We start from the raw sequence: 27,789 nt of genomic DNA, 5'->3' as shown, positions 1-27,789 counted from the left end.
TATTCTCTTGCTGGTTCCCCAGCTGGTTCCCCACCACCATTTCTCTGCATCCAACCAGTTCGTGCCACATAGATTTCTCAGCTTTGATTGTGTCAAGCAGATCAACTCTAGCCCTGGTGACTAATAGTTGATAATAAATAGAGGGAAGATGGTCCCATCTGTGTTGTGCTTCCAAATCCATAATCTCTTTTCCCAACCCTTTCTCTCCCCCTTGTGTTTCTTCTTTCCCCCCTGCAACTACAATAATCCTATGTATCCCTGCTTTAAAAGCACTCCACAATATACAGAGTTGTAGATCATCTACCGATCCACAATCAAGTCTGAAATATTCGTGTATTTCCCTCTGAATCTGTTGTCTAGCTTCTCTTTTATCCACTATAGCAAGGTCAAAATGACAAGTTACCGTATTTTTCGCTCTATAACACGCACCTGACCATAACACGCACATAGTTTTTAGAGGAGGAAAGTCCGTAGGCATGCAACCCGTAGGCATTCCCTCCATAACACGCACAGACATTTCCCTTTACTTTTTAGGAGGAAAAAAGTGAGTGTTATGGTGCAAAAAATACGGTATTTCTCCTCAGTGTAAATTCCATTCTGTCCATCGAGCATCAACAGAGGAATGATCCGAAACCAACTTGAGTTCAATTTTAGCTGCTGCCTCTGCTTAACATAATCTGGGAGATATTAATATGAGGTGTTTCTTTGAATAGGAGTTGCAATTCACTGAGAGAGAAACTTAGGGTAGCTGGGTAAAGGAAGAACAAAACTGCTGTACTTTACATTAGGAGTATGCAGGGGGAGTACAGTGGTACCTCTGGTTGCGAACGGGATCTATTCCGGAGGCCTGTTTGCAACCTGAAAAGAACGCAACCCGCACCTTCGCATGTGTGGGTCATGATCCGCCATTTCTGTGCATGCGCGTGATGTCATTTTACGTGTCTGCACATGCACAAGTGTTGAAACCCGGAAGTAACCCTTCCTGGTACTTCCGGGTCACCGTGGGACGCAACCTGAAAACGCGCAACCTGAAGCAAACGTAACATGAGGTATGACTGTATATGGGAAAAGAGAGGAGAGAAAAGGAGGGGGAGGAATACTCTTCTACATGCACCAAAACTAGGAGACAGAACACAGTTTAAAGCAAATTACAGCCCCAAGAAGGCGATCAATGGCTGCTGGCCATGACAGCTACACTCTGGCTCAAAGTTCAGAGGCAGTAATGCTTCTGAATGCCATTTCATGGAAGCTGCAGGAGGTGGAGTGCTCTTGTGCTTGAGTCCCTGCTTGTGGGACATCTGGGTGGCCGCTGTGAGAATGGGATGCTGGACTAGAGGCTTTTTCTCATGTTCTCAGGGTGGGTCCTAAAATCTCTCAAGTATCAAAGCAACCACATTATCGTGTGGACAAGTTGCAGGATACACCTGCAAAAGGCCGCCGTTCTGGAAGGCTCCTAGATGCTCCTCATATACCAGTGTCAGGCTTCGGGGAATCGGATCTCTCCCCCAGTGGCAGTAAATAAGCAGATCAAATGAAAGGAGCATTCTTACCAGTTAGTTTCTTTAATAATCACAGTGAGAGACAAAGGAATGCATATCTCTCTAGAAATGGCATTGCTCCCAGTACAAGTTCACCCCCTCCGTCCCCCTTAATCTACGTCACTCCTACATCAGGTAATCTGAGCTTGTTGCAGCTGAGTTCTCTGTTCTATCACTCTCAACGGCTGTCTAGTCTTAGGCAAAGGGGTCGGGACGGGTCAGGAGTGCTTTCCAAGGACACTTAATCTGCCAGCTCTCTCTCCTGGTGTTTCCTCTTCTAGCTGTTGCTCACCCAGTATTTCCCAGCTTTATCCCTCTGGACTATGCCCCTCTGCAAACCACTGTTCTAAATCAATACTGTCTTCCTGCCCTTGGGAAGGTTCAGGAGAAGGGGCTCCGCCCCCACCATTACTCCTCAGTCCTGCCCCTGACAACCAGCAGTCATTAGCATTCTGCCACAAGGTGGCAACAGCCTCAGCTGAACCTCTGTAACTGGACTTGCAGTTCTCCTGGACTGGTGTTTTGATGGCATCTACACTTCAAAAAAAAGGGACGCGAGTGGCGCTGTGGGTTAAACCACAGAGCCTAGGACTTGCCGATCAGAAGGCTGGCGGTTCGAATCCCCGCGACGGGGTGAGCTCCCGTTGTTCAGTCCCTGCTCCTGCCAACCTAGCAGTTCGAAAGCACGTCAAAGTGCAAGTAGATAAATAGGTACCACTCCGGTGGGAAGGTAAAGGGCATTTCTGTGCGCTGCTCTAGTTCGCCAGAAGCGGCTTAGTCATGCTGGCCACATGACCCGGAAGCTGTACGCCGGCTCCCTCGGCCAATAAAGCAAGATGAGCGCCACAACCTCAGAGTTGGTCACGACTGGACCTAATGGTCAGGGGTCCCTTTACCTTTACACTTCAAAAATATTTTTGCATAGATGAGAAGCACCAATCCCTTGGTAAGCATCCATCTGGAAGCAGCACCATAGTTACAACTGCAATGTGTTGCGTTTAGGGAACTCTGTGGGGTTGTCGCCAACCACCCTGTTCCGTTTGTGCAAGGATTTCCGCTTGCGCAACAAAACTCCCCTCCCTTTCATCTCCCCACTAATTTGCTCCAGAGTCCAGAAGGAAGACCCAGAATGGATTTTGTCAGGGAACTGCCATCAGCCCAGACGCGAGAGGTTGAAGGGCAGTTGTGTTATAGGGAACCTCCAAAAGTCTTGCGAAGCAGTTCCTCCTCTGGTGAGGAGGAAAGCCCCACCTCCAGCGGGGAGGAGGTGGTGGGACCAGGGGGTGCTAGGGAGAGCCTCAACACTGACCCTGAGCAAGCTGGAGAGAAGGGAAGCACCCCTTTGCCAGTGCCCACTCTGTGCAGTAGGTTTCGGCGCAGGGAGGGGAGGAGAAGGTTGGGGATCAAGCGACTGTTATGCTGGGGGAGGTACAAGGACGGACCACTCCCAGATTCTGCTAGCAACTGAGCCAGATATGAACTTGTGACGCTCTTCACTGTAAATATTTTGCACTAAGAATAAAGCCTGGAAAAGGCAGGTCGGAGTCTTGCCTGTTTGCTCTCAAGCAACCACATCATCATCTGACAGATTTGGAAAGGCAAATGGGGAAGTGTGGGTTAACACTTGCTTTGACACAGCATCATCTGACCTCCCGGCAAACAAATCAGGATGAATGCTCACTAAATAGCCAACATGGTCTAATCTCCCTGCAAATAAAGCAGGATGAAGGCTCAACAAAACAAGCCATTTGTAAGTGCCTTGACTTTCATCTGCCATGTTTCTCCCCCCTCCCCGCTCCCCCAGTTTGAGGAGGTGCATTTAAATATCTCCAGTATCTCCTTAGGAAACACATACAAAGGCCGCAGTCTCAGGACCCCAGACATATCATAAGCTGTCAAAAGCCCAAGGGTGTAAAATGATTTTAAGTATGGCGCCTAAAAGACTGTAGGCTACTCAGGAGGTGATGGCCTCTCCTTCCTTGGACGTTTCAAAGTGGAGGTTTGATGGCCACCTGTCATGGATGCTTTGGTTGAGATTCCTGCGTTCCAGAGGGTTGGACTAGGACGACCCTCAGAGTTCCTTCCAACTGCATAATTCGATGATTCTGTGGCATGTGGGCCCTGCATGAACGTGGCCTTCAACAAGTGTGTGTAGGGGGAGATAGAGATTGTCCATTCCTGCCCTCTTTTACTTCCCTGATCTAAATAGCTCCATGGACTAAAGAGACGGGTATCTGCAGCATCAACAATGCCGATTTAGGCTGCGGAAACAGCACAACAGGAAGGAGTTAACAAACATACCCCCCAATGTCTCTTCTCCTATTAAATTACTATCTGAGATGTTGCCGGTCCAATGACAGGTCTCCAGAGCCGTGTCTGTTTAGGCCATCACTGTCTATAGAGAAGGTTGAATGAGCTGGGAGTGAAATGCTGTCCAAGGGATCCTGGTCCCTACTGGAAGCCATCATTGCACCCCACCATTCCTCATTAATTGCCACCATGTGCCACAGCGGGCCTTGTTAGTGTCTCTCTGTTGGGGATGGCAACACCGGAGAGCCCTGTTTCTTCTTAATGCCGCTTGCTATTTATGAGAACGGAGACGGTAAACAAGCATTCAGTTCTTTAGCAAGCGGGAGTCTCTTGATGAGCCCCAAAGGGAGAGCCAAGAAGTAACAAAGTCAGAGAGTGTTGCAGCAAAGTTTCAGGGAATCCATAGGGGAGCTAGTGTACCCAGAAAAACTCCAGCACACTCAATGACTGCATGGAGCGATGGAGAAAATGTCCCCTGATAATGCAGCTCTTAAGTAGGGGCGAGGAGAACCTCGGATTCAGGTCTGAATAATAGATACCGATTGTATTTGCTCGATTGATTTCCATTCTGGATATGGGACAAATCTGCAGGCGTCAGCCGTTTCCTGTTTCTCTTTTTGTTGGACATCCCCAGCTGCAACCACCTAGGATGGCCAAATATGAAAGAGAGAACTGCGCTCTTGCACCTTTAATAAACTTCTGCGCAACTGCTAAAGGTGCAGGAACCCCTTGTCCTCTTTTGCACCTGGATACCTTAGACTAAGGGGGATGCAGGTGGCGCTGTGGGTTAAACCGCAGAGCCTAGGACTTGCCAACCAGAAGGTTGGCAGTTCGAATCCCCGGGACGGGGTGAGCTCCCATTGCTCGGTCCCTACTCCTGCCAACCTAGCAGTTCGAAAGCACATCAAAGTGCAAGTAGATAAATAGGTACCGCTCCGGTGGGAAGGTAAACGGCGTTTCCGTGCACTGCTTGGTTCGCCAGAAGCAGCTTAGTCATGCTGGCCACATGACCCGGAAGCTGTACACCGGCTCCCTCGGCCAATAAAGCGAGATGAGCGCCGCAACCCCAGAGTCGGTCACGACTGGGCCTAATGGTCAGGGGTCCCTTTACCTTTACCTTAGACTGAGAGCATGTAGAGGATGGGCAGGAAAGACCAATATTGAACTGTTCCCATAACCCCTGGCCCTCTAGATATTAGAAACCAAGATACTTCCTTTTATGGGTGACACTGATATGGGTTTTTTTGTTTTTGTAGCTGTTCCAGACATTGTTTTGAAGATGCCCGGAGCATCCTTGTTTGTTTTTCCTGCATGGCCCCAGATTATCATTTTCCTTCAGGGCTGAGCACACCCTTTGAGCACACAGAGAGGGAGAGAAGGAAGCAATAGTCCTCTTCAAGGGGAGCTTCATTCTTCAAACAGGAACGAAAGCCATCTGAGAGAGGTAGAGGCAGCTGCAACAGAAGGTAAAACTGGCTCCCTTATCTAACCCATGAAAAGTAGGGACAGACCTTTAGTCATTGCTGCACTATTTTAGGTGGGGGGGGGGGACGGGGACTCAAAAGTCTAAGTAGGAGAGAGACGAGATCATGTAGATCCTGTTTTTGATAATAAAGAGTAAACTCCAACATGGTCAGAGTGGTTTACTGATGACACTGTTGGAAGGAGGGAACACAGGAAGAGACATGTAGATATCCAAAGGGTAGAGAGAAAACCATCTCATTGTCCTATTCTGGTCTGCACTGATAATGTTATTTTTAAATGTCCCCTAGGGACAAAAGTGAGATGTGGCCACAGAAATCATTTCAATGTACAGTGGTACCTCGGGTTAAGAACTTAATTCGTTCTGGAGGTCTGTTTTTAACCTGAAACTGTTCTTAACCTGAGGTACCACTTTAGCTAATGGGGCCTTCCGCTGCCGCCGCACGATTTCTGTTCTCATCCTGAAGCAAAGTTCTTAACCTGAGGTACTATTTCTGGGTTAGCAGAGTCTGTAACCTGTACCACTGTATCTGTCACTGGGCATAAATGTGTTGATTAGTTAACCCTCCTAGCTCAAAATGGAGAGAGAAACCACTTTCTGCTGCTGCTGCTTCGGCGATCACTCGTAGCCGAGTAAGATTGTCTTCCATAAACACGGTTTTAACAATGACTCCAAAAGTGACTGCGGAGGCCAATTCTGGATCCACACGACCTTCCACAGTGGGGACATTGGTTTCTGGGCAGGAGTTGATCACGGTGTGGATTTGCCAAGCGTGCCTTCCTCTTAGCACGTTTCTCCCTTTCATCCTGAGTTTGAGTGTCTTCAAAGCCCATGACACCTTTGGTAAAGGCTGTTCTCCAATTGGAGCGCTCGCAGGCCAGTGTTTCCCAGTTGTCGGTGTATATACTACATTTTTTTAGATATGCCTTGAGACAGTCTTTAAACCTCTTTTGTTGACCTAAACAGAAGGTGAACCCCAAAACAGTTCAATGGAAACTGAGCATGCTCAGTGTGCATGGAATGCTGGTTGGCTGACAGAGCAGGGCAAAGAGGAAAATTGGGGCGGGGTGAGTGAAATCGATTGCCTAGATCCCCCAAATGCAAAGCACTCCACACTGCAGCATTTTGTTGCAACCCCCCCCCCTTCATATGTCTCTCTTGTTCCGCCTCTCACCTCCAGGTCCCTCTCTTCCACCGGCAAAAATGCTCATCAGAATCAACACCGCCCAGTTCCTCATTGTCTTGGCGCTGCTGCTGCTGCTCTTGTTCTCATCCTGGAGAAGGCTCAAGCCCCAGGAAGGAGTCTCGGCTCCCACCCAGACCCATGTGCTGATCCTTTCCAGCTGGCGCTCCGGCTCGACCTTCGCAGGGCAGCTCTTCAGCCAGAACCCCTCGGTCTTCTACATGATGGAGCCAGCCAAGCACGTGTGGCATCGCCTGCCCTGGGGCAGCCCCGAACTCCTCCAGGGGCCCCTGAGGGACTTGCTGCGCTCCGTCTTCCTCTGTGACATGGGGGCCCTCCTTGCCTACATTGAGGAGCCCAGCATGGTCTACCAGCTCTTCATGTGGCCCATGAGCAGGGCGCTCTGCTCCCCTCCGGCCTGCGAGGCCTTCCGACGCTCTGACATCATCGGGGTGAAGGAGTGCGAGTCCCGCTGTGGCCAAATGCCCTTTGAGAAGATTTCTGAGGCCTGTGCCACCTACAGCCACGTGGTGGTGAAAGCCATCCGCTTCTTCCAGATGGAAGCGCTTTACCCACTCCTGACAGATCCCTCCCTCCGCCTCCGGGTGATCCACTTGGTCAGGGACCCTCGTGCCGTGTACGCATCCCGCCAAGCCGTGTCTCTTCACCCCGATGACCTGGTCATCGGCAACGCCATCAACGGCACTCCCAGCACCCTCGGAGTCATGCACAGGGTCTGCCGCGCCCAGGCCGAAATGTACCTCACGGCCTTGCACCGCATGCCTCCGGCCTTGAGGGGGCGATACCTCCTGACACGGTATGAAGACCTGGTGAGGGACCCTCTGGAGCACCTGGCCAAGTGGTACCAGTTCACCGGCCTGACTTCCTCCCATAGGCTTGAGTCCTGGGTCTATAACATAACTCACTGGTCCACCGCCGACAGTGACCAGAAGCCTGGAATCTCCAGTGTGGACCCCTTGGAGATACAGAAAAATGCCAAGGTGGCTTCCCAAGCTTGGAGGAAGCACCTCAGCTTCCAGGAGGTGCAAGACGTTCAAAGCATCTGCAAGGAAGCCATGGAAGTCTTTGGCTACAAGCCAGCTACATCAGAGGAGGAGCAGAGAGATTTGACAAAAGACCTTGTCCTTCCCAGGGGAAAAAATTAAGTCCCATGCAGATGGGCTATAATGCAAGGGAGAAGAGGAAGGGTGAAGTGGAACATAGCCACAGCCTCACCTTACACTGGGGGGGAGGGGATCTCTGGAGATATTTGCCCAAAGAATGCCCACTATATTCTACAATGTTAACGTGCTGCAATCTGTCCTCCAATTTCCTCTGAAGTTTTATTCCTCTGTGAAAGAGGTTCTAACTGATTCTCACGGCACGTGCAAATTCCATTCGTATTTTGGTGGGTGCGGGATTTTCAGGGTACCTTGTTGTTGGGAGGTGGGTGGCTGAGGGTGGTGTGTGTTTTCCCCCCCTTCTGTTTCTCCAGCACTTGCAGCCACCCTGGCTGGCTGCACTTCCTAATCTAAAAAAGCCCCTCCACCCTGGCCTTTCAACTAAAACACAAACACCTGGGAAGGCTGCCGAACACAGAACGGTGATGCGATGATTTGCAGAATAGGAGAAAGAACATTGGCAAACACCCCTTGGTCATCTCAGAAGGAAGGTAAGCACAGGGTGAGGAAGTGAGAACTTGTCTCCCGTCATAAAGACTTCACCAAATTCTTCTCTCCCTTCCAATCATTTTCAGACATAAGTTCTCATCTCATTAATTGATGGAGAACGGTTGAAAATACAGATTTTTTCCCTTCAACGCCACACTAATTCTGCCATCCATCACAAAAGCAAGCCAAGATCTCTGTGACACTCTAAAGACGAGCCTAACATATTTATTGTGGCAGGAGCTTCTGTAGGAATAATAATTATTAGTATTAGTATTATTTATTTGTACCCGGCCCATCTGGCTGGGTTTCCCCAACCACTCTGGGCGGCTTTCAACAGAACAATAAAAACAGAATAAAACTTCAAACATTAAAAGCTTCCCGGAACAAAGCTGCCTTCAGATGTCTTCTAAAAGTCGGATAGTTTTTTATTTCCTTGACATCTGATGGGAGGTCGTTCCACAGGGCGGGTGCCACTACTGAGAAGGCCCTCTGCCTGGTTCCCTGTAACTTGGCTTCTCGCAGTGAAGGAACTGCCAGAAGGCCCTCAGCACTGGACCTCAGTGTCTGGGCTGAACGATGGGGGTGGAGACGCTCCTCCAGGTATACTGGGCCGAGGTTGGTTAGCGCTTTAAAGGTCAGCACCAACACTTTGAATTGTGCTCGGAAACATACTGGGAGCCAATGCAGGTCTCTCAGGACCGGTGTTATGTGGTCTTGGCGGCCGCTCCCAGACACCAGTCTAGCTGCCGCATTCTGGATTAGTTGCAGTTTCCGGGTCACCTTCAAAGGTAGCCCCACATAGAGTGTGTTGCAGTAGTCCAAGCGGGAGAGAAAACACCTCCTTCATTGGATGCAAACCTATGGAGTGTATGGAAAGGAGAGGCTTCTGGGGAAGCTGCTCCTTCCTTCCTTCCTGTAGGTACTTTCCTTGTTCGCCAGAAGAACCCTTAAACCCATGCTGCTTAAGGAAGCCTGCCAGGGAAAGCTTAGTCACGGGTAGTTTGGCGGCTCTCTCTTGACACTGAACGGGTTCCAAAACTGAAGCAGGCACTCCGAAACAGGAGAGACTCCCTTATATGTACACACAACTGAAGAACCACATTTGAGTGCTTTCCAGAAGAACATCCCCTGCAGCCTCCATGTTCAGGTTTCTGCCACGTTGTCGTAGGCTACTTTAATCTGGAGAAATCAAGCGGCTGAATCTTTTCCTGGCATGAGAACAAGGGTGGGAAGGTGGGGGAAGCCTGGCCTGTTCAATTCCTGTGCTTCAGGATCCTGTTAAAGCAGGAATGGGGAACCTTAGATTTGGCCCCCTCTGCTTCTCTGTCTGGCCCTTGGGACTCTCCCCAGGGCACACCCTCCTGAGCCACACCCTTCTCCCACTTCCTTTAAAGCCCTATATGGCCTAGGACCCTCGTACCTACGTACGCCCCACGGAGGACCTTACGGTCTACAAATAAAAACACCTTGGAGATCCCGGGCCTCAGAGAGATTAGGCTGGCCTCGACCAAGGCCAGGGCCTGTTTGGCCTTGGCCCCGGCCTGGTGGAACTTTGGTCAGGGCTCAGCCTGACTCCCCTTTTCTTTTTGTATAAGAACTAATATGAAAGAGACCTCCCAGCTTTCTCACAGGCCCATATAAGATCAGCGTAAACAGTTGGGCCGATGAGTACTGACTGTTCCCAACCCTAACCCTGCCAAAAGCCATCTAATTAGACTTTAATTTGATTTTGACCTGTTTTTAGGAGGTAATTTAATTATTGTTTGATTTTATACTAATGTTATATATTTGATGTTAGCCACCCTGAGCCTGACTTCGGCCGCAGAGGGCGGGATATAAATAAAAGTTTATTATTAATTATTGTTGTTGTTGTTGTTGTTGTTAGCGGCTTTTGCCTGGTTGGAATGAGTCCTTGAACCCTTCTTGTGCTTCCTGCTTGCCTGATGGAAAACAGAGAGGGGTATTTGACCGTGAAGGAAGTCGTCTACTGTATAAAGGACAAAAATAACATCCATCGCACCCCCCACTTTTGCATTTGACCCTGCCCACAACCTGGAATGTGGTAACCCCAGAAGGTTCCTCCAAAGGGATTGCAGATATTTATAGAATTACAGTGGTACCTCGGGTTCCGTACGCTTCAGGTTACAGACGCTTCAGGTTACAGACTCCGCTAACCCAGAAATAGTACCTCGGGTTAAGAACTTTGCTTCAGGATGAGAACAGAAATCGTGTGGTGCAGCGGGAGGCCCCATTAGCTAAAGTGGTGCTTCAGGTTAAGAACAGTTTCAGGTTAAGAACAGACCTCCAGAACGAATTAGGTACTTAAGCCGAGGTACCACTGTACAGAATCGGAAAAGGTCCCCAGGGTCATCTAGTCCAGCCCCCTCCAACATTGCTGGCCTCCATCTGCCATCCGCCCCAGCCAGCATGACCAATGGTCAGAGATGATGGGAGTTGCCCAGCAACATCTGAAGAGCTACAGGGCCCTCTCATCCCTCTGCTATAAAGGTGCAGGGAGGTCCCTTCCTTCCTTCATACCGCAATCATCCAACCACGAGCCTCTGCTTTAAAAGAACATAAAGACTTGCCCTGTTGGGTCCAACCAAGACCCATCTGGCCAGCCAGAAGGTTCTGGGCATCCCCAAAGAGTGATGCTCATTGTTCCTAGCATGCAGGTTAGAGCTGGGGCCGGCCAGATGTTGTTACACTACAACTCCTGTATCCCATGACAATGGGCTATGCTGGCTGGGGCTGATGGGAATCAGAGCCCAAAAACATCTCAAAGGCCACAGATTGACCATCCCTAATCAAGAGGCTGAGTCGTCGCTGGAGGTTCCATTTGCGTGGCGAGTTCCTGTCCCCCCCAGTGGAAACAAAGACACATGACACAATTATTAAGGTTAATGGGCTAAATAAGGCCACAACTTTATTGGTTACAGGTGATGAGCTGTATTGGCTTAGGCATTGGTCCTAACCGGCTATATCCAGCTTCAGCCCATCCGCTTGAAGTCCGGGAAGGGTTAACCACCAGTAGGGGGAGTCCTGCTGATGCACATCAACTAGGAACTCCCCCGGGGTCACCGCTCGGGGGCGTGCCTTAGGCCCTCACCTCCATAGGCTTTGGGCAGGGCCACGCCCCCCAGAATCCTTTATCGGACTACCCTTCAATATGCGGGGCAGGTGATGGCGCTTCCTCCCCTCTTCCATCTACAAAACAATACCAATATCAATGCCTAACCACCAATACCAAGAAAGTTGTGACGACTTGCTACGAGGTAGGCGAAAAACAAGTGGCTGGTGCCAATTCGCCAAGTAGAAAAATTCCTACCAGGCCCCACAACGGCGACCATCCAAGGTCCATAGCAAGGTCAAGGAACGTAAACCTTAAAGGGCAGGAGGGTGGGAAACAGGAACAGCTGATAGGTGGGGAAAGAGGGAGATCCCCGGCCACGCCTGCATTAAATAGGGCAGGCCACGCCCCCAGAGCCAGCCAATTGGCTGGCCAGGGGGTGACGTGGCCGGCGATCCCTCCAATCATGTGGGGGCTGGGCTCCAGCCACCGCGCGCGGTGGGGCCGTGACACCCGCAATCCCACCTCCTCTGCAGGGCGGAAGTGGCTTTAGCTACAAGGGCTAATCACTGTTGGCAGACACTGTTGGCTATCGGAAGTCCAGCCACATCACTCACATTTCAGGCACATGGCTTCCCCACACAAGAATCTTAGGAACCATAGTTTACCCCTCTCAGGAACTGCAATTCCCAACAGCCTTGACAAACTACAGTGCTTTAAATGTACGGTGGCAATGTGACCATTACACATAAGAAACACCATCTTTTTGTGCCGGTTGGCTGCCTAAGATTTTGAAGGAGGGAGGGAAGGAAGGTAGGAAGGAAGGAAGGAAGGAAGGCATTCTCTCTCCTGCACCTCTCCTCTGCCCAACAACCACAAATAGATTTATAAACCCATCTCTCCTCATCAACCCCTTCTTTGTTGTCATTTCTCTAAACTAAAAAGCCCCACAGACAAAAGCTGTTCCCGCCCATTCATCCAAAGGAAGTTTGTCAAACGGCTTTAAAAACAATATCCCCAGAACTGCAAAATGCACAGAGTTAAGCCATGCATATAGTTAACGAAGAATAATAGCTGAGATTAAGCTTTTGGCTTCATGGGCCACTGCAAACTCTGGTATCGCTCTACGGGTTCACTGGGAAGAAGCCAGCCTGACTTTTCCATTGCAAAAGCTTCTGCTAGCAATCATCCGTCCAATTAAAAACACCGGTCTTGTTAGAGGCTCTCTCCCATATCCGAGGAGAGAAACCTGTGCCAATTTTTGTTTGAGAGAGGGCAAATGTACTGTGGCTACATCCCTTGTGGGGCTCTGTGCAACCACACGAAAGGTCCCCCTGGTCAAGCAACAGCCTAACTTCCCACAATGGCTAAGTAGATGCCTCTAGGAAGGCAAAAACTCCCTTCCCCATCCCCTGCCACTGCCACTAGCCCACCCCCCACCCGCCAAGCTAGACATATGCCCATTTGTTGGCTAATGTCCATTGAAACTGGTAGGGTGGTGGTCAGGGAGCCCAACAGTAGGTGGCGCCAGAGCCAATGACTACTAGATGGCAACTTTAAGTTCGCCATTGCGAAGGACTATTGCTACAAACAGGGATGCGGGCGGCATTGCAGTCTAAATCACTGAGCCTCTTGGGCATGCCGATCAGAAGGTCGGCGGTTTGAATCCCCATGACGGGGTGAGCTCCTGTTGCTTTGTCCCAGCTCCTGCCTACCTAGCAGTTCAAAAGCACACCAATGCAAGTGGTACTTCTGATTACGTACTTAATTCGTTCTGGAGGTCCGTTCTTAACCTGAAACTATTCTTAACCTGAAGTACCACTTTAGCCAATGTGGCCTCCTGCTGCTGCTGCCACGCCGCTGCTGCACGATTTATGTTCTCATCCTGAAGCAAAGTTCTTAACCCGAGGTACTATTTCTGGGCTAGCGGAGTCTGTAACCTGAAGCGTCTGTAATCTGAAGCATATGTAACCCGAGGTACTGTAGCACCCTGCTTGTGGTTAACGCTTAGCTGGAATGAAATATTCAACGCAGCAATAGAGAAATTAAAATAATAATTTATTTGTCGGACAAATAAATAAGAGGCACAGTGGTATATGGTTACCAAGCTCTGGCCTGCCTTCCTGCCATTATGGCCAGCACTTATATTCCCTCAGCTCAGCCCCCTTGCTCCTCCTTTGGCTGCCTCTGTCCAATCAGCCTGGTTAAAATTCCTATTGGCTGTTTGCTAGAACCAATCATAAAAGATACACCCATTTCCTATTACCTTTTATGGGAGACAAAGAGCTATATTTCCTTCTATTTATAATTGGCAAATAAGTAGTCATATATCTTACATTTACCTCGACCAGGCACCTTAATTACCAGATAACCTTTTGCCCTAGACTAGGCGCCTTAACTAACATTTCATCTTTTGCCCTATTGCCCTATTCACTCCAAAACAGATGATGGCTAATTTTATCTGAACAGATCTTTTGGGTTCACCTCCTCACACATTATCAATGAAAGATCTCCTTCTTTGGAGGTCATTAAGCAGAGACTGACAACCGTATGTCAGGAGTGCTCCGATGGTGCTTTTCCTTGCTTGGCAGGGGTCTGGACTCAATGGCCCTCGTGGTCTATTCCAACTTTATGATTCTATGAAATAAGAATCTAACATTTCTTCTAAATCCTTTGCATAATTACATTTAAGCCAATATATTTCATAACATATATAGTTTTTTAGAAGAAAGGGAACTTAGTAAAAGCTAAGCTAAATTCTAAATTCTAAAGATTCAAAGCAGTTTCGCCTAGTGCAGTTGCTGTTTGTATTAGCTCTTGCCCTTTTAACCTTAGGAAGATGTGGCTCAAGTTTAATGGGAGGCACAATAATTATTTACTATTTTTGCAACCTTGATTGTATTCTATAATTTGTATGGTCAGTGTGACCTTTTGCTCCTAGCCTGTAATTTTCTTTTACAACCCTGAGACACTGCTATAGATCAGGGGGGCCCTTGATCAAGAAGATAAACAGCTGCCAGAGTATGGTTTCTGCCTGGCATGAGAGATACAAACATTTACAAATATATATTTCTTTAAGGTCATTTTTAGAATACAGGAATCTGATCAAAATATAAGCCTTGATTAAAAATGCAGGCTATGATCAGATGCCTCATTCCCCCCTTTCAAGCTCAAGGACCTTCCTCCCAAGTGTCCTTGATAGCTTGACCTTCATCATATTCCTGAGGTAAAGCTCTGTATAGGGCCATGATATGAGGTAGAGTTTCATTTGAAATCATCTTGCTAATTGTACTTCTAAAACATGAAATGATACATGGCACCATACACAAAACCATTACTACTACCGTCAAGAAAAACAAGCAAGACAATAGTATCCCTTTGAGTCCTGCGACATTTGGTAACCAGTTGGTGAGCCATCCCATATCCCATCCTTCCCATGTTTGTACTGGGACATGTGCTATATTCTCCATCTTTGTGGCCAACACACGGATTGCCTCACCATTATCAGAAATGTTAAAGCAACAGGCATTCCCTGTCAAGTTCAAGACTCCACATAGGCCTCCCTGCCTGGCAAGTACATAATCCATTCCCATTTTCAGCTGCAAAATGGCGGCTCTACTTTCATCCAACTGTTGTGCAATAAGTCTCAAACTCTGGGCTGTTGCATTGGTTACAAGTTCCACTACTGCTTGCAATCGAATTATTCTGTTTAGATTATAAATAGGATCCCGAGCCCCTTGTATGAGCTCATCAGGATTCCAGGAGGCAGGTTCATAATAGGCTATAATGCGCTCTGGTGGCCAATCATCAGTATCGCTCCAACTTTGGGTACTTCCTCCTGCTATATGAGAAATATCAGCGTTTCTTCGTGTACGCTTGGCTGAACTAGTGGGCATAATCCACATTGGTGGTAATACCCATCCCAGGAAACAAGTCCCACTCCATTTGGAAGGGAGTTTCTTGTATGCCCATTCTCCACATATCCACCACAACCATCGGGTCTGAGGTTTTTGGTATGTGGAGTGCATAAGGCGAAATATCAAAAGGGGTACAGAGTTCACAGTGCAGTATGTTAGATTGCCTTTTTCTGTCACAGTTATGTTCCACACCATTTTCCATGCATGAATAAAAGGAGGTGCACAGGGCAAGGTATTCCGAGTTCGATAGGTAGTACCGTTTGCCCAGGTTTGACTATTCTTAATATAATCCCAAGTATAGTGGCAATGAGAAGAGCCTATCATGGTAGAATCAGCTGCCTCTGATGATTTATGTACACAGAATTCCCCTTGTACAGGTATAACTCGTATTGGTTTAGTTGAGTTCCATCCGGGGAAATTCTGTACTTCTGTTTGGTGTGGCATTTCGCTTACCATACCAATGGCATTTAATGGTATTGGTAATAAGGGCATACCTCCCTCTGAATCATCTGGCCCAAGAGAGCAAACAAGGCAATTGGTCCTATTTGTAACATTGGCTACCATCTCAGCTAAGCCTACCCACATATTGTGGTCATGGCGGAATCCATATTTAGCAAATTTGCTCAAATTCAAGGACCCTTCCCCTTCCCAAGGGATCAGGATTAATAATAAAATCATGTTGATGTCTAGTATATGCATTCCTTCCACAAAAGATTACCTTATTGTGATAACAAAAAAAATATTAGCCCCAATATAATTCCTCCAGTGACAGAAATGGGGAACCACCAAGACCAAAACATATATCCCAAGGATCCCCAATGAGTAATATCTCTGATAATTGTTCCACAGGGGGGGGCAGTCAATCAATTGTATAAGAGAATCTTCCCGTTCACAATCGCTGGTTCAGACGCTCCTCAAGCTTCAGGCGTGCGCAGGTCAGCCAGCTTCCAGGTTGTGGCTGCAGCAGGCCAGTCGTCTAATGTTGCCCGTGACCTAGCCCGTTCCCCGTAGGGCTAGATACAGGGGTTTTTTGGAGAGAGTCAGTTTAAAAAAGGATTAGAGGGGTAACCTTTGCACGTCCAACTGCCTTCGGATTTCTTCAAACGGGAGTGATGAATCCAGGGGGTCACCTCAGCTACCTTCACCGCTATTGGAGTATAGAGCAAGATGGTGTAAGGTCCACGCCACTTAGGTGCAAGTGGATCATGTTTCCACTCTTTCACCCATAGGCTATGCCAGCCTGGAACTGATGAATCGGCTCGGCAATGCTGCAAGGCGTGTGCTTGAGGGCCCACCTGTTAAGATAAACAACAACAACAAAAACACGGGAGAGAGACAAAAACACGGGAGAGAGATTGCACTTGTCCCTGTGTCACATGGTCTCCTATTTGTTTGAGGTCAGCTGGAATATCCTGAACAAAGGAGGGTGGCCTCCCATACAGGAGCTCAAAAGGTGACAACTTAAGTCTTTTTGTGGGTGCGCACCGAACACGAAACAGTGTTATGGGTAACACATCACTGCTGTGGCCAGCATTACCATCTTTTCTTTCTGCCACTTCTTCTTCTCTTGTTTCTCAGCCTCATCCCTATTCCGATAAACTCGGCGTGCAATGGCCATAATTTGGCTCATCAGCATCCCTTCCCATCCTTCTGATTTCTGAATTTTCTTACGAATGTCAGAAGCACACTGGGCCACAAATGTAGCAGTAATCATTCTGCTGTTTTCAGGGGCTTCAGGGTCAAAAGGAGTCCATATACGATAGGCTTCCTGCAGCCTCTCTAAAAAGTCTCCCGGACTCTCATTTGGTTTCTGTTCTACTTCTGAGACTTTAGACATATTAGTGGGCTTCTGGCATGCCCTGCGGATACCTTGCACAAGCGTCTGGCGGTAGGTGGTAAGCCTGGCCAGGTAAATTGCATTGTTTGGATCCCAATTAGGATCTTCCAAGGGAAAGTTATCCTGGAGATGACGGTCAATATTAAAAATATTTCCCACTCTGGCCTGCTCACGCAAATATATCTGTGCCTTTTCAATTATGTCTCTCCTTTCCTCAGTGGTGAACAGAGTATTCAAGAGTTGGCGGCAATCTGTCCAAGTAGGACTATGAGTATTTACTATTGTTTTTTTTTTTTTTTATAATATTTTTTATTACGTTTCTTTCCAAATTTTATACATTACAAACAAATAAGGAGTTTACAAGAAACCATTTTTTTTTTTTTTAACAAAAATCCCAACTTGGACTTCCCCACCCCTTCCGATTCTGCGTTCTTTATATTAACAATGTCAGCAATTTGTTACCTTATGTCATACCTTATTGTAACTTTTACATGTTATGTATCTATATTCAATGTATTATGTCACAATTTTTATACCTTTAAAATAAACGTAACATGTTCAATTTCATATTATCTCCTTTTCTCTTTTATCACTTAGTTTACTATTTACTTAATCATAATTGCTAAAGCGTATCATTTCCAAATCATGCACCGTCTTAAGATTCATACAGTTTGTAATACTTTTGCAAGTAGTCTTTAAACTTTTTCCAGTCCACCTCAATTGTTTCTACATCCAAATCTCGGATTCTGCCGGTCAGTTCAGCTATCTCCATGTAGTCCATCAACTGCATCTGCCATTCCTCCAGCGTGGGTAAATCTTGTGTCTTCCAGTTCTTTGCGATGAGTATTCTTGCTGCTGTACTAGCATACATAAACAAAGTTCTGTCCTTCTTTAACACTTTCTGGTCTACCATGCCCAACAGGAAGGCCTCTGGTTTCTTGGGAAAGGTATACCTAAATACCTTTTTCAACTCATTGTAAATCATTTCCCAGAAAGCCTTAACCTTTGGGCATGTCCACCAGAGGTGAAAGAAAGTCCCCTCTGCTTCCTTACACTTCCAACATTTATTGTCAGACAGGTGATGTATCTTAGCTAACTTGACTGGGGTCATGTACCACCGGTATATCATTTTCATAATGTTTTCCTTCAAGGCCGTACTGGCCGTGAATTTCATTCCGGTGTTCCATAACCTTTCCCAGTCTTCAAACATAATGTTGTGTCCAACATCCTGTGCCCATTTAATCATAGCAGATTTAACTGTCTCATCCTGTAAATTCCACATAAGCAGCAAGTTATACATTCTAGATAACAGCTTTGTCTTTGGTTCTAACAATTCTGTCTCTAGTTTCGACTTTTCCACCTGGAAACCAACTTTTTTGTCCATTTTGAAAACCTCTTGAATTTGAGCATAATGTAGCCAATCTCGCACCTTATTTTTTAGTTTGTCCTGGCTCTGCAACTTCCAATTGTCTCCAATTTTTTCAGTCAATTCCCAATATTTCGGCCAATAGGCCTCCATATTGGGTCTTTTTCGGGCCTTGGCCTCCACTGGTGATAGCCACCTCGGAGTTTTACTCTCTAGTAAGTCTTTATATTTCATCCAGACTGCAAAAATTGCTTTTCTGACAATGTGGCTTTTAAACAATTTATGTGCTTTAACCTTGTCGTACCATAGGTATGCGTGCCATCCAAAAGCATTATTAAAACCTTCCAGATCTAGGACATCGGTGTTTTCCAACAAAAACCAATCTTTCAGCCAGCAGAAGGCTGCAGCTTCATAATACAACCTCAAGTCCGGCAGGGCAAACCCCCCTCTTTCTTTCGAATCTGTTAATATTTTAAACTTTATTCGGGGCTTTTTGCCCTGCCAGATAAATCTAGATATATCCTTCTGCCATTTTCCAAAGCAATCCACTCTGTCCACGATCTGTAAGGTTTGAAACAAAAATAACATTTTCGGCAACACATTCATTTTTATAGCTGCAATTCTTCCCAACAAGGAAAGTTTCAATCTTGACCAAATTTCTAAATCCTTTTTAACTTCCAACCAACATTTCTCATAATTATCCTTAAATAAATTCAAATTCTTGGAGGACAAATAGATCCCAAGGTATTTCACTTTTTTAACCACATTCAGTTCTGTTTCTCTCTGAAACCCCTCTGTTTCTGTAATTGTTAAATTTTTGGTCAGAACCTTAGTTTTTTGTTTATTCAACCTAAATCCCGCCACCCGACCAAATTCAGATATAAGTTCGAGAACTCTTTTTGTACTGGATTCTGGCTCCTGCAGTGTCAAAACTAGGTCATCTGCAAAAGCTTTCAGTTTATATTGTTTCACTCCGACCTCTATCCCTTGTACCAACCGGTCCTCTCTGATCATATTCAATAGCACCTCCAGGACTGAAATAAATAACAGAGGGGATAGAGGGCACCCTTGTCGTGTCCCTTTTTCAATTTTAAATTCCTCCGTCACCACATTGTTCACTATTAATTTAGCTTTTTGTTCTGAATAGATTGCATGTAATCCATTCTCAAACCCCCGTCCCACTCCCATCCCTTCCAAGTTCTTCTTCATAAACATCCAAGATATGTTGTCAAATGCTTTCTCCGCATCAATAAAGATTAACACCGCCCTTGTGTTCCTGTTAGTCTGCAAAAGTTCTAAAATGTCAATGATGTTTCTAGTGTTCTCATATAAATGTCTACCAGGGAGAAAGCCAGCTTGGTCTTTATGAATTACTTCATTTAAGACTTTTTTAAGTCTATTTGCCAAAATGTCTGCAAATATTTTGTAATCCACATTTAGGAGTGAGATGGGACGGTAGTTTTTAAGCTGAGTCTTTTCAGATTCTGACTTAGGTATCAATGTGATGAAGGCTTCTTTCCACGTTTCTGGTGCCCTCTTCCCATCCATAATCTGGTTACATACCTCCAACAAAGGTTGTATCAAATAGTCCTTCAGAACCTTGTAATATTTGGAGGTAAGTCCATCCGGGCCTGGAGATTTGCCTAGTTGCATATTCTGAATGGCACCTTCAATTTCCTGTGAGGTTATTGTAGAGTTCAAGATTGATCTTTTATCTTGAGTTATTTTTGATAGTCCATTTATCTTTAAAAATTGATCTATCTCTGATTCTTTCTGGGGCCCCTGTGCATACAGTTCTTTGAAGTATCTGTGGAAGCACCTCCTAATTTCTTCTGGTTTCTGTACGATCCTTCCATCAATCTCTAGATTTGTTATCGTGTTTAGCTTTTGTCTTTTTTTCAGCTGCCAAGCTAGCAGCTTTCCACATTTATTTGCTGATTCAAAAGATCTTTGCTTCATCTGTTTTATTTTCCATTCAATCTCCTGATTAATCAATTTTGAGTATTCTGCTTGGTGGAATTTAATTTCTCTCAGCACCTCCTTGGACTTTGGTTTGGTTCTCAGTTTTTTTTCTCCTTGGTGTATTTTCTCCAATATTTTGTCCTTCTTTCCGTTCCAGAGTTTTTTCTTGATTGAATTCTGTTGTATCAGAAACCCTCTCATAAGAGCTTTGCTTGCGTCCCAGATCGTTCTTTTTTCAACTGTAGTATTCAGATTTATCTCAAAATAGTCCTTTAATGTTTTTTGGGCCTTTTTCACAATCTCTTGATCTCTTAGTAGTGTGTCATTCATTCTCCATCTGAAGGAACCGGGTTGAGTTAATCTAAGTTCTATTTTCAAGGCGTTGTGGTCGGAGCATGTTTTTGGGCAGATTTCCACCTTTTTAGTCTTGGGTGCCAGCCCCCTGGAGGTCCAGATTTGGTCGATCCTTGACCAAGACAGGTGGGCCTCAGAGAAAAAAGTTCCTTCTTTACCTAGGGGGTTCTTTGTCCTCCATATGTCGATCAAATCCAGATTGTCAGTCAGTTCGAAAAAAGTTTTGGGCAGTCTGCCGTCTGATGTTAAGTTTTGGTTGTAAGACTTATCCATATGTGTAGACACCACTCCATTCATATCTCCCATCATTATGATGTTAGCATAATCCAGATAGTCCAGCAACGTCTCATGCAGCTTCTTGAAAAATTCTGATTTCCCGTCATTTGGGGCATAAATTCCTAATATCAATATTTTTTCTCCTTGGGTTTGAATTTCAATTGCCAAAATTCTTCCTTGTTCATCCTTAAATAGAAATTTGGGTATCAGGCTCTCCTTAGCGTAGATCACCACTCCTCTTTTCTTTACTTTGTCAGACGAAATAAATTCTTGGCCTAATCTTTTATTTACCAAAACCTTCCTGTGGAGCCTGGTCACATGGGTTTCTTGTAGGCAAATAATGTCCAATTGTTCTTTCTTCAATATGTGAAATAACCTCCTTCTTTTCTCCGGGGAATTTCCGCCATTTATATTCCAACTGAGTAGCCGCAGAGACATCCTGAACTATTCTGCTACACCTAGAGCGGTGTATCTTCTTTCTCCTCTGGTTCCGAAGGTGCAGGTATTGCTCCACCTGGGTTGGGTATAGGCCAATTAGCTGCTGCTTCTTTTTGGAGGTCTTCTCCGTGATCGTGCTGGAACTTTTGTAAGTCCTCTGGTGATCTTATTTTAACCTTCTTCTGTTTGTAAGTGAATGATAGCCCTTGTGGGAACTCCCACCTGTAAGGAATTGTGTTGAGTCTCAGCAACTTAGCCAAATCTGAGTAGGTGGCTCTCAAGTCCAATAACTGTTTAGGAATATCTCGGTAAATTTCCACCCTTTTCTCTTGTATCACAATTGAGTTTTTGAAGTGTAGGCCTAGTATTTTGTCTCTCTCCTCCCTTGATCTCAAAGCTATTAAGCAGTCTCTGGATCTATCTTTTCTTACTAATCTTCCCAACCGAAAAGCCGATACAATTTTGAAATCAATTTCTTCTTTTAAGTCCCAGAACTTTGTAAACTCTGTTGTCAAAAGTCCTTTCAAATCTTCTTGTTCAATTTCTGGGACTGCCCTTAGTCTGAGGTTGGTCTCGCGATTTTTCAATTCCACCAACGAGAGATAGGTTTGTTGGTCCCCTATCTGTTTATGAAGAGGCTTGACTTCCGCTTTAACTTCCTCGACTTCTTTTTTAGCTGATGTTGCAATTTGAACGGCTTCCCCTGCCAGTTTACGATTCTCTTCTGTTGCTCCTTGCAATTTTTCAATTGCTTGGGTATGTTGGGAAACCTGATCTGTCAATTTCTGGATCGAGGATGTTGCTTGGTCAATTTTTGTTGATTGGTTATCAATTTTTTGATTTATTGCTGACAATTGTTCCAAAACTTGTTTCAGTACTGCCTCAGCTCCTCCTGCTGCCATATCTTCCTCTTCAGATTTTTCAGGCTTTTCGGTTTCTACTTTTTGTGTCGCAAGCACAGCTGGAACTGATAATCTACGTCCCTGAGTTAAAGTTGTTTGCAAAAGCTGTGCTTGCTTTTTTGCTTTCTCTTTCTCCTTAGCTTCCTTAGCTTTGGCTGCTCTTGTCTTTCCTGTGCCACTCATCAGTCAACGTTCAAGGTCAAGTGTTGTAATCCCATGGGAAAGGCAAGTCCAGAATTAAAAACAGTCTATTGAGAGAAGGTAAACAGAGAAACTTTCCCAGGCCTCTATATTCCCAATGTCCTCTAGGGGGAGTGCCACCAAAGTTTTAGTAAGAAGAAGGTAACTTTCCGCAATTAAAGTCTCTTTGTTCCAACTTTAAAAACAATTTTAAAAGCAAATTAGTTCCAGCACGCTAAAAGAAAGGTCCTGCAGAGCCCTTTTAAACATATAACAAAGTTCCAGCAAGGTGCCTGCAATTGTATCCACTTCAGCTAGGTGAGCTCAAAATTACACTATCCAGTTACAAAAGTATCTGGAAGCTTGCAACAGTTCCGCAGTTTAAACAACTTTACCCGGCCACCCGGGAATTTGGGGTTAGAGTCTTCCCTTGCCCTTGGGGTGTCCGCTCCAGGTCAATTTTATGCTGTATTTATTCTTTAAAAGTAAAATTCAAATGTGCACGAAAGTCCCGATTTAAAGCTTCAAAGCTTCCCTGTTCACAGCGCTTTCCGCTCTTTAGACCGTCTGCTTTGATCTTGAAAGCAGTGTCGGAAGACGGACTTCCTCTTTCTCGTCTCCCGTTTTTAGCCAAATTTTCCGATTTGATTTGTAGAATCTTAGGTCCTTACTCACGGGTTTGATGTTTCAGCCCGATGTTTCTTGGAAGAAAGGTCAGCGCTCATCCGTGACAGCCGCGCGGCTTCGCCTCCGCAGAAAGAGCGATGAACCCACAGCACCGCTCCCCCTCCTTCACTCCGGAGCCCCTTACGGGGTTCCTTTTGTGATTTCGGGGTCGCTCCAGGTGCCCGCCGGGTCCCACGGCCACGGACTCACTCTGCCCGTGGTTTATCTTGATGGGTTGCCGCTGCGCCGTCGCGAGCAACCCTTTTCTGCGGTGCCCCTCTTCAGAGCTCGAAGAGGTCCGCCATCACGGTTTTGCGCCGCCTCCGGAAGTCCATGAGTATTTACTATTGAAGTCACCAAGTCCATCATAGCCTGAGGTTTTTCTGCGAAAGATGGGGTGTGTGTTTTCCAATTCATCAGATCCGTAGTTGTGAATGGAATGTACTGGAGGGTCGAAGTTCGAGGTGGCCGTGGTCTGGGTTGCCCGTTAACCAGCACAGGCTCCTCAAGTGCATCAAATACTCTTCTAAGAGGGGCTACTACGTGACCTTTCTCTTCGCTTTGCTCTAGGGGCCTCAAATCATAGGGGATGGTATCTGTCCCAAGGCGTTCTTTTAGCAGCTTTATACGCCTTGCTGTATTGCTTGCTGACCGATCAAGGTCTCCCTGTAACTTCTGTAATAGTTCTCTAGGATTTGGATGTACAGGGGTTTGGGGTGGGCAATTGGTTGTTCCACTAAAGGAGACTGTAGATGGAGTTCTACTGGGACTCACAGGTGGAATAACCACTTCTGCTTGGGCTTTATTATAGGACTCCAAGGCCTCCTGAAGATATTTATCATAATCTATCAAGGAATCAAGCTCTGTGACTCCACCCCCATTATTCGTTCCACTTTCTTGCCTTGGGGTTACAACTGGTGGAGTATTTGGATTAGGCTCCCTTCGATGTGGAGCATAGGGTGGAGGTGGAAGCACCTCTTCCTCTGGTCCCTCAAAAATGGGTTTGAGTTTATTTGGCAAGATTCCTTTCCTAGCTTCGGCTTTTACAGCCAATAATTTGCATCGTTGGACTTTGCATTCCCTTATCCATGGAGGATTTTTATTTAATGTGCTCAGCCAAGAATCTATATATGAAAATTGTTCTGGGCACCCTCCAGTTTCTTTGGCGATATTAGACCAAAGTTTGCTTACTAAATTTATATCAAAGGTTCCCTGAGATGGCCATTCAGTATTTTGTTTCGGCCACTCTAATTCACATAACGTTCTCAAGCGCTCTGGCGTCATTTTGACTCCATATGCTCCGGAGAAGGCTTTCTTAAAATTATTTAACATACATTCAAGAGGTGTATTTCCCCCCTTTGAACCTCCAACTCCCATTATATGGGCCTGTGAAGTATCCACTCAGTCACTCACACACTCGCTTTACTGGGAAACGAAGTAGTACCCACTCCACACTTACAGATTGTACTTTCTCACACATACAATGCGCTGGATACTTCACCACACTCTACCTCCCAACCTTTCCCTTTTCCCTACACCAGATCACCATCTGATGTACCCAGCCATGTAGCGTACTCAGTTTCCCCTTACTGAGACGCAGAAGTTTGATCAGGACTTCTCTTCCTCCTAATTAATTGGAGGGCCAAAACCCTTTGTGCACTTACCCTTAGCTGGTTCCCAGTTTATTTCTCTGGTTCCCCCCGGTCCGTCGCCGTCGGTGGGCAGGGTATCAGACAGACGAGACTTCTGCGTTCCCCTGGAAAAATGTTCCAGTGCGCGCTGGGTAAGCAGTTAGTGGTCCTCCCTCTTGTACCCTGCCCAGTAAGGCGAAGGGGCTGCGTTCCAGCAGACCACTTATCCGAGTCACAGAGGCACCATAAAATGTAGCACCCTGCTTGTGGTTAACGCTTAGCTGGAATGAAATATTCAACGCAGCAATAGAGAAATTAAAATAATAATTTATTTGTCGGACAAATAAATAAGAGGCACAGTGGTATATGGTTACCAAGCTCTGGCCTGCCTTCCTGCCATTATGGCCAGCACTTATATTCCCTCAGCTCAGCCCCCTTGCTCCTCCTTTGGCTGCCTCTGTCCAATCAGCCTGGTTGAAATTCCTATTGGCTGTTTGCTAGAACCAATCATAAAAGATACACCCATTTCCTATTACCTTTTATGGGAGACAAAGAGCTATATTTCCTTCTATTTATAATTGGCAAATAAGTAGTCATATATCTTACATTTACCTCGACCAGGCACCTTAATTACCAGATAACCTTTTGCCCTAGACTAGGCGCCTTAACTAACATTTCATCTTTTGCCCTATTGCCCTATTCACTCCAAAACAGATGATGGCTAATTTTATCTGAACAGATCTTTTGGGTTCACCTCCTCACACATTATCAATGAAAGATCTCCTTCTTTGGAGGTCATTAAGCAGAGACTGACAACCGTATGTCAGGAGTGCTCCGATGGTGCTTTTCCTTGCTTGGCAGGGGTCTGGACTCAATGGCCCTCGTGGTCTATTCCAACTTTATGATTCTATGAAATAAGAATCTAACATTTCTTCTAAATCCTTTGCATAATTACATTTAAGCCAATATATTTCATAACATATATAGTTTTTTAGAAGAAAGGGAACTTAGTAAAAGCTAAGCTAAATTCTAAATTCTAAAGATTCAAAGCAGTTTCGCCTAGTGCAGTTGCTGTTTGTATTAGCTCTTGCCCTTTTAACCTTAGGAAGATGTGGCTCAAGTTTAATGGGAGGCACAATAATTATTTACTATTTTTGCAACCTTGATTGTATTCTATAATTTGTATGGTCAGTGTGACCTTTTGCTCCTAGCCTGTAATTTTCTTTTACAACCCTGAGACACTGCTATAGATCAGGGGGGCCCTTGATCAAGAAGATAAACAGCTGCCAGAGTATGGTTTCTGCCTGGCATGAGAGATACAAACATTTACAAATATATATTTCTTTAAGGTCATTTTTAGAATACAGGAATCTGATCAAAATATAAGCCTTGATTAAAAATGCAGGCTATGATCAGATGCCTCAGTACCACTGTAAATAGGTATCGCTCTGGCTGGAAGGTAAATGGCATTTTCCATGAGCTCTGGTTTCCGTCATGTCGTTCCATTGCACCAGAAGTGATTTAGTCCTGCTGGCCACATGACCCGGAAAGCTGTCTGTGGACAAACACTGGCTCCTTCGGCCTGAAAGCGAGATGAGCGCCGCAACCCCATAGTTGCCTTTGACTGGACTTAACCGTCCAGGGGTCCTTTGCCTTTTTTAAAATTTATTTTACAAAACAGAATATTGTAAGTTCAGCTGCAGATTTCCCTGCATCAGGCTCCTTCTGAACACATTACAGCAGGCATCTACAAACTCGGCCCTCCAGCTGTTTTGGGACTACCATTCCCATCATCCCTGACCACTGGTCCTGTTAGCTAGGGATGATGGGAGTTGTAGTCCCAAAACAGCAGGAGGGCCAAGTTTGGGGGTGCCTGCATTGCAGGCACACCTCATTTTAATGAGCAGCCTCCATAGCTCAGTTGGTGGAGCATGAGACCCTTTTAATCTCAGGGTTGCAGGTTTAAGCCCCACAGGGGAAAGAAGATTCCTCCATTGTAAGGGGTTGGACCTCATGGTCCCTTCCAGCTCTATGTTGGAAGCGCTTTATTGCGCTTCACGGATATTGCTTTTAAAACACACACACAAAATGAAGGACTGGAGGAGTCAACATCGAGCCAAGACCCTCCATCAGCAAAAAGTTCCTGACTTGCTGAAGGCTCAGATGATGGTTACCATTTTTAGCAATAAAGTATTTTTTAATTAAAGTATATACATTGGGTTCCCCCCCCCAAAAAATAGTGCTATTGCGCACTTAACAGACTACGGTATAGTGTAAACGTAACTTTTATATGCGTTGGTGGGGGGAATTATGCGACTTGCTTTATTTCAATATTCGCTTTACTGCGGTGGTCAGGAACAGAACCCCGCAATATCTCGGAGTCATGCCTTCATTTACAAATATGACCAATGGACAGCAGGAAAAATCCCTGTGCAACAAACATGCTATGGGCATAGTCAAAGGGGGAGTGGGGCAGCTGTCCCCCCCAATCAAATAAATCAATAAAAATACTTAACTAACTGGGGTTCTGCTCCCCTCAACATAAAGCCTGCCCCCTAACATAAATCCTGGCTACGTCCATGAAACATCCCAAGCCCTAATTTGGTTTCGCCCTGCTTTTCTTCTTATTCCTGAGCTGTCCCACTTTTCTAGTTATGGCCACATCTCATTTTTGTCCCTGGGGGACATTTAAAAATTAGTTAATGGGGGCAGCGGTTCTAAGGAACAAAGTGAGAACCAAAACAAGGCCATCCTTTGAAATTCACAGTTACCTGAATTCTGTGATGTACTTCTCCAACTAACCAATGCTCACAAAAATGCAGATTATATGAGGAAAGCGTGCATAGAAAATGAATATTTTTGTAAAAATTAAAAAAAAACATACAAAATGTGTTATATTAGGGGGAACTGCTTGCAAAAAATAAATAAATCGCAAATTTGCTGCAGAGATGTGGAGAACTGAATTTAAGATTCGAAAAATGAGAAACTGGGAGGACCTAAATAGAC

The 27,789-nt window shown here is 45.8% G+C and overlaps 2 protein-coding genes across 3 annotated transcripts in view; both read left to right on the top strand.

The window, feature by feature from the left end:
• LOC128408915 (uncharacterized) overlaps nt 1-27,789 on the top strand; it is a 269,287-nt gene that overhangs the window by 175,693 nt on the left and 65,805 nt on the right. The window lies entirely within an intron of this gene.
• On the top strand, nt 6,516-8,325 carry LOC128408921 (carbohydrate sulfotransferase 6-like). Its single transcript, XM_053378990.1, has one exon. It carries the CDS (start codon nt 6,535-6,537, stop codon nt 7,678-7,680), a length of 1,146 nt encoding a protein of 381 aa, XP_053234965.1. The 5' UTR covers nt 6,516-6,534; the 3' UTR covers nt 7,681-8,325.

The sequence above is a fragment of the Podarcis raffonei genome, chromosome 2, assembly GCF_027172205.1.
Source record: "Podarcis raffonei isolate rPodRaf1 chromosome 2, rPodRaf1.pri, whole genome shotgun sequence".
In the NCBI taxonomy this organism is placed as follows: domain Eukaryota; kingdom Metazoa; phylum Chordata; class Lepidosauria; order Squamata; family Lacertidae; genus Podarcis; species Podarcis raffonei.
Note: the sequence above shows the minus strand (reverse complement) of the source record. Positions and strands in the feature narration are given on the sequence as shown.

Bases quoted from the DNA above. Each gene is read 5' to 3' on its own strand.
- LOC128408921 (XM_053378990.1), top strand. From the start codon at position 6,535: ATGCTCATCAGAATCAACACCGCCCAGTTCCTCATTGTCTTGGCGCTG.